The sequence below is a fragment of the Pecten maximus genome, chromosome 4 (assembly GCF_902652985.1).
Source record: "Pecten maximus chromosome 4, xPecMax1.1, whole genome shotgun sequence".
Taxonomy (NCBI): domain Eukaryota; kingdom Metazoa; phylum Mollusca; class Bivalvia; order Pectinida; family Pectinidae; genus Pecten; species Pecten maximus.
Genome location: NC_047018.1, coordinates 17,452,017 through 17,464,997, shown reverse-complemented (window position 1 = coordinate 17,464,997; position 12,981 = coordinate 17,452,017). Strand labels below are relative to the sequence as shown.

Here is a 12,981-nt window from a genome sequence, read left to right as displayed (position 1 = left end):
CAGCTATGTATGTGACTGTCAAGAAATCAACAAGGAAAATATGTTTTCCCCCGTTGTACGCCAAATTTCACCCTTTTAGTCATTAACTTTTAATTCCTTATAATCAAATAAACTACAGATCATAGAATAAATGCTACGTAACTAATTTTCATCTGTAGAATTCCTAGCAAAACTTCAATTCAGAAAAAAATGTTCCTAGGGGTTTCAACATCTTTCAAAAGTTTACAAGTCTTGAACTAGCTCGAAAAATCTGTAAACCTTGAAAGACTGATAACCCCTACTAATCGACTTCACATACAAGTACGTATACTGTACTGTACGCTTATGGTACTGGATTGTGTTTCGTATTTCGACAATAATGTCCTACAGTTATATAATTCGTTAAGGGTTTAAAGCATCAGAATGTTTACTCCCGTTTGGTTTTAAGAGAAATGATTTTATCTACATATAATTGGCTCATTGATCGATCGATTGATATTTTTTTTTGTGTGTGTGGTGTTGTTTTTTTGTTATTTATGAGATATATATATAAATAAACCTTAACTAACGGTTGAGTAGCTTGTATGTGAAGTTAGCTTACAGATGGTGTACCGGGCATAGGCAGTCGAAATGCGCTTTGATTGGTCAATTTTAATCTAACAAATATATTAGTGTGATTACTGATTAATTTTCTGACGTTTATGTATTGTTTTACGTATTTATCTCGTTTAACTTATCTATCCGATATAAGGAGGTACGTAGTAACAACATGTTGAGTGACAGACCACATTTTTGTATTCAAAAGAAAAACGTTACCGTAAAACTGTCCAACTTGGTTAGCAGTTTTACACCAATTCCTCTAAACAAATGTATGTATGGTATGTCCTTATGTCGAATGTACAAACAACGGGTCTAATAAAGAACGGGGGGAGGGGGGCTTGCGATAGGCTTCAGTGTTTTTACTTCGTTTACGTCAAATCTGGTAAAACCTGTCGATTAGAGGGTTAATCCCGACAGCAATCCTGTTATCCTTGTCAGATAACTCCTTGACGGTCAAGGCCATTTGGACCTGGTAACTGAACACCAGACAAACTAAATCAGATATATACTCGACCCGTCGTTATGTCAATCATTTTAATAGATTCCACGAAAACTTACAATCTTACTCATCAGCAATACAAACCCCGTAACGATCATACTCGGAAACTAACACTACAAATAGGAAAAGGTCATGCGATGAATGTAAAAGTCAAACTTCACTAAGACTAACCCTTTAGAACTTAACACTCAAACAGAGTGGGGGGAAGGTATGACGAAGCGATCTTCCCTTTGTAATAATAATCATCCCTGACATACAAAATGTGTTATTTTGACTAAGAACATGCATTTTTTTATGAAGTCCATATGCACGTGATCGTAAATAACTGCGTTCATTTAAGCATTGAACGGCTTTCAGTTGGCATTCATATTGACTATGAATGCCAAGTGAAAGCCGTTCAATGCTTATATTTACCATCTGCGATTTTTTATTTGTCGTGCGATTTTTTTTTTTTAATTTTCAAATTCAAATTTCAGTTGGCAGTTCATAAGCTGATGAACTCGCAACTGAATTGGTAGGGTTATATAGTGGCAGTGCCATACAATGGTAGATGTAAAACTCAAAGCGTGTTCGGTGCCACATGCGTAAAATACGGAAATGTTTAACTAATACCAATCAATCCAAATAGACTTGACAGTATCAAAAATCTATAAACTATGATATTTAAAGTCATAATTCGTGGATTGGGACATCTTTAGTCATACCCATCCACATGTGGGCGACTTACCAAAATTGAGAAGTGTTTTACCTGTCCGTTATCCTTGCAAATCATAGCCAATTTATCATATTGTTCCATGGTCGGGTTATATTCCCTGAAGGACTGCATAATCAGATAGAAAAAAGGGAAACAAAATCAACTGCGTTTTCAACCCCATCTTTCGTTTTAACGAATATATGTATTACATCATATGTCCTGTACAATTTTGTATTATGTAATTCTCTAAACATTATATGTTTATGAGAATAAAATCCTGTCATTGTTCATTTTCTATAATTATCGTTGCTCGGGTGTAAAATCCATCGACACCCAGGTGGCCGGTCAGTACGATTGAACCCGGTGTGATCACTGATAGTGTGGTACCAATATCCGGTGTCGTTAATACATGAAATGTAAAAAAAAATCCGTCAAACTGAACGAGTAGCAGCAGTTGTAGTTTATGAGGTTTGTAAGTTATCAAGACCACGAGATCCGATATAGGGTGTAATACAGTGTTACAAAATGTCTGACAGCTGGCTGGATTTGTTCTCTCTATCGTACTGATGTCCATACGGTGTATGTACCGTATACACTGGAATTCAACGTTAATATTCAGAAGCTCGGCAGTAGTCACGCTACTTCCGGTGTCAACAAAGATAAGTCATGCTTTACCTACCTAATGTTTACAGAGCACAGAAAGTCCACGTGGACTTGACACAAATTTACATATAATGCATACAATTTGTATGCCCCGCGGGCCGTGGTATAGCTTATAGCCGCCGTATAGAATACGTGTTAAAATATTGTTTACTCATACGTATATATGACATCTAGTTTTCGGAATATCACAGATTCACAACACTTTAGGGAACAAAACATCATATGACAGATTCGCACATGCTTAAGGGAACCAAACATCATATCACAGGTTCACACACGCTTTAGGGAACCAAACATCATATCACAGGTTCACACACGCTTTAGGGAACCAAACATCATATCACAGGTTCACACGCACTTTAGGGAACGAACCAAACATCCTATCACAGGTTCACAAACGCTTTAGGGAACCAAACATCATATCATAGGTTCACACACGCTTTAGGGAACCAAACATCATATCACAGGTTCACACACGCTTTAGGGAACCAAACATCATATCACAGGTTCACACGCACTTTAGGGAACGAACCAAACATCCTATCACAGGTTCACAAACGCTTTAGGGAACCAAACATCATATCATAGGTTCACACACGCTTTAGGGAACCAAACATCATATCATAGGTTCACACACGCTTTAGGGAACCAAACATCATATCACAGGTTCACACACACTTTAGGGAACCAAAAATCATCATATCACAGGTTCACATACGCTTTGTTATGACGAGTCTGTAATTATCCCAATCGGATTCTGTTAGTTCAACTTTCTGGTTATCAATAACTTAACGGTTATATCTGTCTGTAGACAAACCACTTGATCAGTTTTAAGTGTAACATATCCAGACATGGCCACGACCTCGACTCCCATCCCCGGACTCCTCTCATATCTCCAACCTCCATTTCCGTCCCCAAACTCATCTCACGTCCCCAAACTAAATTTCCGTCTCCGATCTTATCTCAAGTCCCTAGCCTCCATTTCCGTCTCCGAATTTATCACACATCCCTTACCTCCATTTCCGTCCCCGAACTCATATCACGTCCCCAACCTCCATTTCCATTCCCGAACTCGTCTCACATCCCAACCTCCATTTCCGTCCCCGAACTCATCTGACGTCACTAGCCTCCATTTCCGTCTCCGAACTTATCTCACATCCCCAACCTCCTTTTCCGTCCCCGAACTTATCACATATCCCCAACCTCCATTTCCGTTCCGGAACTCATCTCACACCCCAACCTCCATTTCCGTCCCCGAATTATCATACATCCCCAACCTCCATTTCCGTCTCCGAACTCATCTGACGTCACTAGCCTCCATTTCCGTCTCCGAACTTATCACACATCCCCAACCTCCTTTTCCGTCCCCGAACTTATCACATATCCCCAACCTCCATTTCCGTTCCGGAACTCATCTCACACCCCAACCTCCATTTCCGTCCCCGAATTATCATACATCCCCAACCTCCATTTCCGTCCCCGAACTCATATCACATCCAAACCTCCATTTCCGTCCCCGAACTCATCTGACGTCACTAGCCTCCATGTCCGTCCCCGAACTCCTCTCACATCTCCTACCCCTAGTCCATTTCTCGAACAAGTCCCCTATCCCCGAACTACTCTCACGTCACCAACCTCCATTTCCGTCTCCGAACTCCTCTTACGTCCCTAACCTCCATTTCCGCCCCCGAACTCCTCTCATGCGTCTGACCCCGACTCCATTTCTCGAGCAACTCCCCCATTTCCGACCTAAACTCACATCTCCAAACTCCTTTCACGTCCCCAACCTCCATCGCCGCCCCCGAACTCCTCTCACATCTCCTACCCCTAGTCCATTTCTCGAACAAGTCCCCCATCCCCGACCTCAACTCCCATCCCCGAACTACTCTCACGTCACCAACTTCCATTTCCGCCCCCGAACTCCTCTCACATCCCCAACCTCCATTTCCGCCCCCGAACACCTCTCACGTCCCCAACCTCCATTTCCGCCCCGAACTCCTCTCATGCGTCCGACCCCTACTCCAATTCTCGAACAACGCCCCCATCCTCGAACTCCTCTCACGTCCCCAACCTCCATTTCCGTCCCCGAACTCATCTCACATCCCAACCTCCATTTCCGTCCCCGAACTCATCTCACACCCCAACCTCCATTTCCGTCCCCGAACTCCTCTCACGTCCCCAACCTCCATTTCCGTCCCCGAACTCCTCTCACATCCCAACCTCCATTTCCGTCCCCGAACTCATCTCATATCCTAACCTCCATTTCCGTCCCCGAACTCCTCTCACGTCCCTAACCTCCATTTCCGCCCCCGAACTCCTCTCACATCCCAACCTCCATTTCCGTACCCGAACTCATCTCACATCCCAACCTCCATTTCCGTCCCCGAACTCCTCTCACATCCCAACCTCCATTTCCGTCCCCGAACTCCTCTCACATCCCAACCTCCATTTCCGTCCCCGAACTCATCTCACATCCCAACCTCCATTTCCGTCCCCGAACTCATCTCACATCCTAACCTCCATTTCCGTCCCCGAACTCCTCTCACGTCCCTAACCTCCATTTCCGCCCCCGAACTCCTCTCACATCTTCGACCCCTACTCCAATTCTCGAACAACTGCTCTCACGTCTATATTCCTATATCTTACTCCCTTATCAATGTTGCAGACATTTTCTGTGCACTTTAAACTAATTACTGGTCTGTACTGAAGGCCTGTCGGTACTATTATACGTGTACTGTAGCTGTCTTCCGAGTGTGACATCCGCTCAATCATAGATAAATCTCCAGGCTGATGATCCCAGTTAAAAACTTCCTAGATATAATCATCGAATCTTTGACGAACAAAACAATTCTGGGCATATTACTGCAATATAGAACAAGACGGTAACAGTGGGCAGAGCAATAAACACCCGATGTCAAGGTAATATATATATTATTGTATAAACATACAATATGGAACGGTAACAAGAACAATTGGTAAATCAAAATCAATAAAAACGCTGCTTAAAAACCACCATAACATATTATGATTAAACAAATCCATAGTGATCGGTTTAAGTAAGAAGGTATCCAGATAAGCTAAGCTTAAGAAAATTGAAAACAACCAAGAGTTAACATTTTCAACAGAGATGGACATACAGGGAAACCTGGTGAAAAAAAAATCGTCGTATCAAACCGTGGGGACTGGGGGCACGAATTCCCAACCCGAAATTCCTATATATTTATCAGGGGTACATCAGACGAAAAAACTGAACAAGTGCTTTTAAAATTGATTTTTGATCATGTCACAAGCAGTGACGTACACTTTGATAGCCCCTGGTTACGGGTCTTTCATCCCACTTAATGTTAAATGGTAATAATTCCTAAGAGAAATTGGTCAATTGACCTGGAACATATATACAAAGTCAGGCAGATTAGGCTAGGTTGTCAATCACAATTGGGGAGTTATTATCAAAGAAAAATACACAGATTCCACGCTTGGATACAACCGTCTGTGGTTCGGAAATCTTGTTAAAATACACGGTCATGTTGACTCTTTTTTCACATTAAGCAGACAGGGCGTTTGGTTTAGTATAAGTAAGTTTTTTACGCATACGATCTACGATATTTCTTCTCAAAAACTTCATCTGTTTTAATTGATACAACTATACTTTGTGTGATGGAAGTACGTAGGAAACTTTCCGTATGGCCTTGTCACACTGTTGCGTATGAGAGAAACGTATGAGTTGCGTATGAATTTTCATACGCACAAAAAAGCCCTTGAAAATACAAAATTGTGCGTATACTTACCGTATTGAACCTATAAGTAGCGTATGGCCAGCGTATTGAAAGCGTATTGACAGCGAATGTCAGCGTATGACCAGCGTATGGACAGCGTATGTCTGCGTATGAACAGCGTATGGCCAGCGTACTCTGCGTATGGCTAGCGTATGAGTAGCGTATGAACTGCGTATACCAAGCGTACCGTCTATCACGTGACAAAGTGCCTATATAAAGGCGGAAACATGGCTGCATTATTGCAGTAGACGGCGGACGATCATCATCTCCCTCATGCCTCCTAGGAAGCAATCATCGTCTGCCCGGGCTGTACGATACACCTTCCGCCAACGTATGGCAACTTATGTGCAGCGTACTCGACCTATGAGTAACGTACCTATATCGTACCTCTAGCGTATTCAGCGTATGCCTAGCGTATGCTAAGCGTATCAACCATACGTCCGCATACGCAAAAATTTTTGAACATGCTCAAAAATTTATTTCTGTCTCAGCGTATACCAGCGTATCCCAGCGTATCCCAGCGTGTTTGAAACGTATACAACCTATGCCTAACGTACCCATAGCGTATGTCAGCGTATACCAGCGTATCCCAGCGTATGCCAGCGTGTTTGAAACGTATACAACCTATGCCTAACGTACCCATAGCGTATGTCAGCGTATACCAGCGTATGAGTGATAATTTGCATACGCTGGCATACGCTAGTACGATACGCAACAGTGTGACAGGGCCTTTAAATATTACTCGAGAAATGCGATTTATGTATTATGACAATCGGTACGTAATGAGTTGGCGGAAAACATAATGACAGTGAAAACAAAATGATACAAGGTATCATTAAATTCATTTAGTCAATTGGAGACTCATTTCCCTGAAAACTACGCATAAAAGACGCGGAATGTCGGCTGATGTAAATTAGATTTGATTATTTCTGTCCATACCATCATTATAAACCTACAACACCGGTCAATCTGTTTTTTTGTTTTTTTTAAGAGAACCGTTTTATGTTTAAGTGAACCTGTTTGACCGCATAATAGGAAGTTAGGTATGTGGGTGTTGATCTTAAAATAATATCTAAAACGACAAACTCTGAAATTATAGCTTTGTTTCCGGTGATCACATCTTGTGCACAAAGTTGCAAGACTTTAACAAAAGATATTTTGATATCCTCCAAAACAGCGACTCCCTGCCTACCTTAATCAGCGTAAACATGTTGCTATATGATGTGGCCAATCACAAAATCCGACCTCATTGTGTCGTTAGTGTAGGTTCTGAAAAATGGTCTTATAATGACGCATATCATAATTACAAAGCCTACCAAGTTTCAAAGCGATCGGTTGAAAACTGAGATATTAGCTAGATTCCCGATGTCCGGACAAATAACCCCATACCAAAATTATTCCCGTCAATTTCTGAGGGACGTACATGTATAAAAATGAAAACGTTTCCACAGCGATACAGCCTTCGGTTTGTGACTATTTAAAGATTGGGTGACTAGCTATTAGATCTGATGGAACAAAGACCATATTGTCAGAAACATTACGTTAGACCTTGTTTATCAAGACAAAATTGATGGGATTAAAAATCGTAGCAGGCGCCATGAATAAAACCCTAGGTATTGGACGTCCAAACTGATACCATTCGAATATATATCTTCAAAATACGATACCACTACAAAAACACCAAATTATAAAGGAAAAGTATAATGATAAAATGAAGCAAGAAAAAAATTCGTTCGACTTTGTACAATGATAAGTTATCAGTCCGGAGAGTGATTAAAGCAAGCTTGCGGGCTGTGTCAGGGTGCATCCATGGCCTCTCACCTCACTACCGCCATACATCGCCATAAAAACGAACACGGAAACTACACAGACCACGGTGATCAGAGAAAACAAATGTACTATTGTTCGCTGGAGAGACCATGGTAACGAGGATGTATGATGTGATATGGTAACGAGGTTGTATGATGTGATGATGGGGGTGAAGGAGGAGCAAGGTGTAGGGAAATAAAGAGAAGGAAGGGAGAATTAATAAAGTGTACGGAAAGAGGAAAGGGAAGTTATACAAAGAAACGAGAAAGGTGATTAGTTGAAGCGGACGCAGTAGTAGGAAGGAAGGAAAGAAAGAGCATGATTAATGTGATGTAGGGAATACGGGTGTGTGTATGCTATTTATTTTTAATTCTGGATTTACCTAAAATTATACTTTTAAAATGAAGAGAGGTGGGAGAGAGCGTAGGGATGATAATGGCAATGAGTGAGACGGTACGGAGAGAGGGGGGGGGGGGGGGGGGGGGGGGGGGGGGGGGGGGGGGGGGGGGGGGATGACAGATGAGGTATAGGGAGAGGCTAGGAAAAGGACAGATGAGATATAGGGAGAGGGAAGGGAAATGACAGATGAGATATAGGGAGAGGGTAGGGAAAGGACAGATAAGGTGTAGGGAGAGGGTAGGGAAATGACAGATAAGGTGTAGGGAGAGGGTAGGGAAATGACAGATGAGTTATAGGGAGAGGGTAGGAAAATGACAGATGAGGTATAGGGAGAGGGAAGGGAAATGACATGAGTTATAGGGAGAAGGTAGGGAAATGACAGATGACGTATAGGGAGAGGGTAGGGAAATGACAGATGAGATATAGGGAGAGGGTAGGGAAATGACAGATGAGTTATAGGGAGAGGGTAGGAAAATGACAGATGAGGTAGAGGAGAGGGAAGGGAAATGACGAGTTATAGGGAGAAGGTAGGGAAATGACAGATGACGTATAGGGAGAGGGTAGGGAAATGACAGATGAGGTATAGGAGAGGGTAGGGAAATGACAGATGAGGTATAGGGAGAGGGTAGGGAAAGGACAGATGAGGTATAGGGAGAGGGTAGGGAAATGACATATGAGGTATAGGGAGAGGGTAGGGAAATGACAGATGAGGTATAGGGAGAGGGTAGGGAAATGACAGATGAGATATAGGGAGAGGGTAGGGAAATGACAGATGAGGTATAGGGAGAGGGTAGGGAAATGACAGATGAGGTATAGGGAGAGGGTAGGGAAATGACAGATGACGTATAGGGAGAGGGTAGGGAAATGACAGATGAGGTATAGGGAAAGGGTAGGGAAATGACAGATAAGGTGTATGGAGAGGGTAGGGAAATGACATATGACGTATAGGGAGAGGGTAGGGAAATGACATGAGGTATAGGAGAGGGTAGGGAAATGACAGATAAGGTGTATGGAGAGGGTAGGGAAATGACATATGACGTATAGGGAGAGGGTAGGGAAATGATAGATAAGGTGTAGGGAGAGGGTAGGGAAATGACAGATAAGGTGTAGGGAGAGGGTAGGGAAATGACAGATAAGGTGTATGGAGAGGGTAGGGAAATGACAGATAAGGTGTAGGGAGACGGTAGGGAATGACAGATGAGGTATAGGGAGAGGGAAGGGAAATGACAGATGACGTTTAGGGAGAGGGTAGGGAAATGACATATGAGGTATAGGGAGAGGGTATGGAAAGGACAGATGAGCTATAGGGAGAGGGTAGGGAATTGACAGATGACGTATAGGGAGAGGGAAGGGAAATGACAGATGAGGTATACGGAGAGGGAAGGGAAATGACAGATGAGGTATACGGAGAGGGTAGGGAATTGACAGATAAGGTATAGGAGAGGGTAGGGAAATGACATATGAGGTATACGGAGAGGGTAGGGAAATGACAGATAAGGTATAGGAGAGGGAAGGGAAATATAAGTGAGGAGGAGGGGAGGGAAATATAAGTGAGGAGGAGGGGAGGGGAGGGAAATATAAGTGAGGAGGAGGGGAGGGGAGGGAAATATAAGTGAGGAGGAGAGGAGGGAAGGGAAATATAAGTGAGGAGGAGGGGAGGGAAGGGAAATATAAGTGAGGAGGAGGGGAGGGAAGAGAAATATAAGTGAGGAGGAGGGGAGGGGAGGGAAATATAAGTGAGGAGGAGGGGAGGGAAGGGAAATATAAGTGAGGAGGAGGGGAGGGAAGGGAAATATAAGTGAGGAGGAGGGGAGGGTAGGGAAATATAAGTGAGGAGGAGGAGGGGAGGAAAATATAAGTGAGGAGGAGGGGAGGGAAGGGAAATATAAGTGAGGAGGAGGGGAGGGTAGGGAAATATAAGTGAGGAGGAGGGGAGGGAGGGAAATATAAGTGAGGAGGAGGGGAGGGTAGGGAAATATAAGTGAGGAGGAGGGGAGGGAAGGAAATATAAGTGAGGAGGAGGGGAGGGTAGGGAAATATAAGTGAGGAGGAGGGGAGGGTAGGGAAATATAAGTGAGGAGGAGGGGAGGGTAGGGAAATATAAGTGAGGAGGAGGGGAGGGAAGAGAAATATAAGTGAGGAGGAGGGAAGGGTAGGGAAATATAAGTGAGGAGGAGGGGAGGGGAAGAGAAATATAAGTGAGGAGGAGGGGAGGGGAGAGAAATATAAGTGAGGAGGAGGGGAGGGGAGGGAAATATAAGTGAGGAGGAGGGGAGGGCATCAGAGAGAACGAAGAAAATCAGATACAGGGAGATGCAGGAACTATGAAGGGGATTCGAGGGAGCAAGGAGGGGGTTTGTGAGACAGGGCTGGTAAGAGGAACTTTCGTAATTTAGATGTTTAAGTATGGCATATGTTGGATATGTATCGGATCTTTTTATACCATGGGTGACGTAAAAACAGAATCCGAGTCGCCACACATGTGAACGACACATCTGATTTTAATGTTAATCGCTCTCATGTAGGTAAAAACAGGCATAATGGCATGGCTACCGATAACGGTACTACATGTATGTAATTACATCTGATGGTGTTTGTCGATATAAACAATGAATAAATAAATGTAACCCTCGTTATAAGATCTGACAACCGAGAAGTCTCCAGTTGGCACAAGTTTCTGTAATAGTTAAATTTGTGCCATGAGAATATTCCCAGTTTTAAGCTTGTAGGCTCCAGTGTGCTGTCTGAAACAACGGCACACCAAAGTCGACAATTAAAATCATTCTTATCTGAGAATTACTGCTAATTCTGGTGTTAAAACATAATACACAGGGGCGACAAATGTTGGTGACCCCCTTCCTAATCCTTACTTACTGGGAACACCCTCATCCTTCCTCCTCACCCACCCCCATTTCGTTTTTGGGATTTGACATTACCGGTCGTAATGTGATACCGAGGATAAATTAATATCGTTATAATCATATAATCTAGATAACGGACGCTGACTGTCGAGTTACCACTCCACTCAACAGTACTTCAAGTCAGGCGCTCAGGCGACACTAAAAAAACTTCAGAGATAAGCCTGTTAAATTGGACGTCAATAGCTTTATTCACGGTTCAATCGCTTTTAAATTATCTTGAATATTTTGAGTGAAAGAAAATTATATTATGCTTATAATTACGAACTTGTGAGAGATGTTTGGAAGATACGTGTGGGATGGTGTTCCTATCTATCTACCGTATGGCTGGAAATCATCACGAAAATTTGTCGTTGTCAATTTCACAACTGAAATGAACTGTACAAATGTTATCTCAATCATCATACCATACTGTTTGTCTACTCATACACATGTGTGTTTTCCTTAACTGACATTAAATACAACCGACAGGAAGCTACTGTTCAGTCAGTGAACACACGGTCTCTTGAATATTGAAAAAAAAACCTGTGTCTAGATAGGAAAAAAATAATAAAAATCAGATGGCCGGTCAGTCGGTTCAACGTTCCAATTTTTTTATTTTATTTTTGCCTCATAATGATATAGCGATCTAAATTTAATAACAACGTGTCATGAACGGAGTTTTAATTGACTTAAAATCTAGTACATCTATACATTTCAATAAAAACATAAAGTTATTGCACCCAAAACGTTTGTAATTTTACAAACTTCTATCGTCCAAATAATGTACCTATATGAAAGTGATCTTTATAATTGACTCCTGATTCTTTTGGCACATCTGAAATATAATGTCTAACCTCGGAACATTTGTTTCTCTGAAAACATGCCCTTTGGCACTCTTTTCTAGATGTATGGCGTCGTGTATCATGTTGCCAATTAAAATGAATGTTAGGGCACACAATGTCTGATTTATACGGGACATATAAAATATAAAATTATACAGTAAACATTAACAGAGTTTGCCAATTTCATCAACAGTCCTTCTAGACAACAATATATTTTAGGAGTGAAAATGTTAATGATATTTGTTACTTACCAGGTATCAAAGACAGAGAAATCACAACAATACACAAAACCGACTTCATATTTTCCAAAAGATGCTGAGTGTAGCGGCAGTCGAGTTGTAATGTAATGTACAAGCGTGGTCGGGATGGAAAATGAAAGTCACGTGATATTCATAGCCAGGGATCAATTACGGTACATATATATAAGTGAAAACACGAACAAACAGTTGACATCTTAAGTGTATTTACACACACAAGTTGAGATCGAATGCCCACACTGCCAAAAACATATAAGATATGTTAGTAACACTTTAGGCGTGGCAGTGTTTACTACATGACCACGCCTACCGGAACTCCATAGATATAACGCCAACTAACGTACTATCTAACCAAACAATACAGCAGTATAGTTATTTTTCTCTGATACAAAAAAAAAAAATCTCTACAGACGAGTTTCTCCGTCAGTTCCGGTCATTTACACCTGTCAAACTTCCAGTCCCGAATTCGGAATAATTACACAACCGAAATGTTGAAGTACAACTTTTGGTATCGTCAGCGCTTTGTTAATACACGCTACTCATGAATTGTTTTATGGTATTTG

General features: G+C 42.1%; 1 protein-coding gene across 1 annotated transcript in view; it reads right to left on the bottom strand.

The window, feature by feature from the left end:
- LOC117325392 (adhesion G protein-coupled receptor L3-like) overlaps positions 1-12,524 on the bottom strand; it is a 43,079-nt gene extending 30,555 nt beyond the window's left edge. The window contains exon 1 of the mRNA XM_033881567.1: positions 12,413-12,524. Within this exon, the coding sequence (XP_033737458.1) occupies positions 12,413-12,461 (49 nt within the window). The 5' untranslated portion in view covers positions 12,462-12,524. The remainder of the gene's footprint in view (positions 1-12,412) is intronic.
- Between the last annotated feature and the right edge of the window lie 457 nt (positions 12,525-12,981).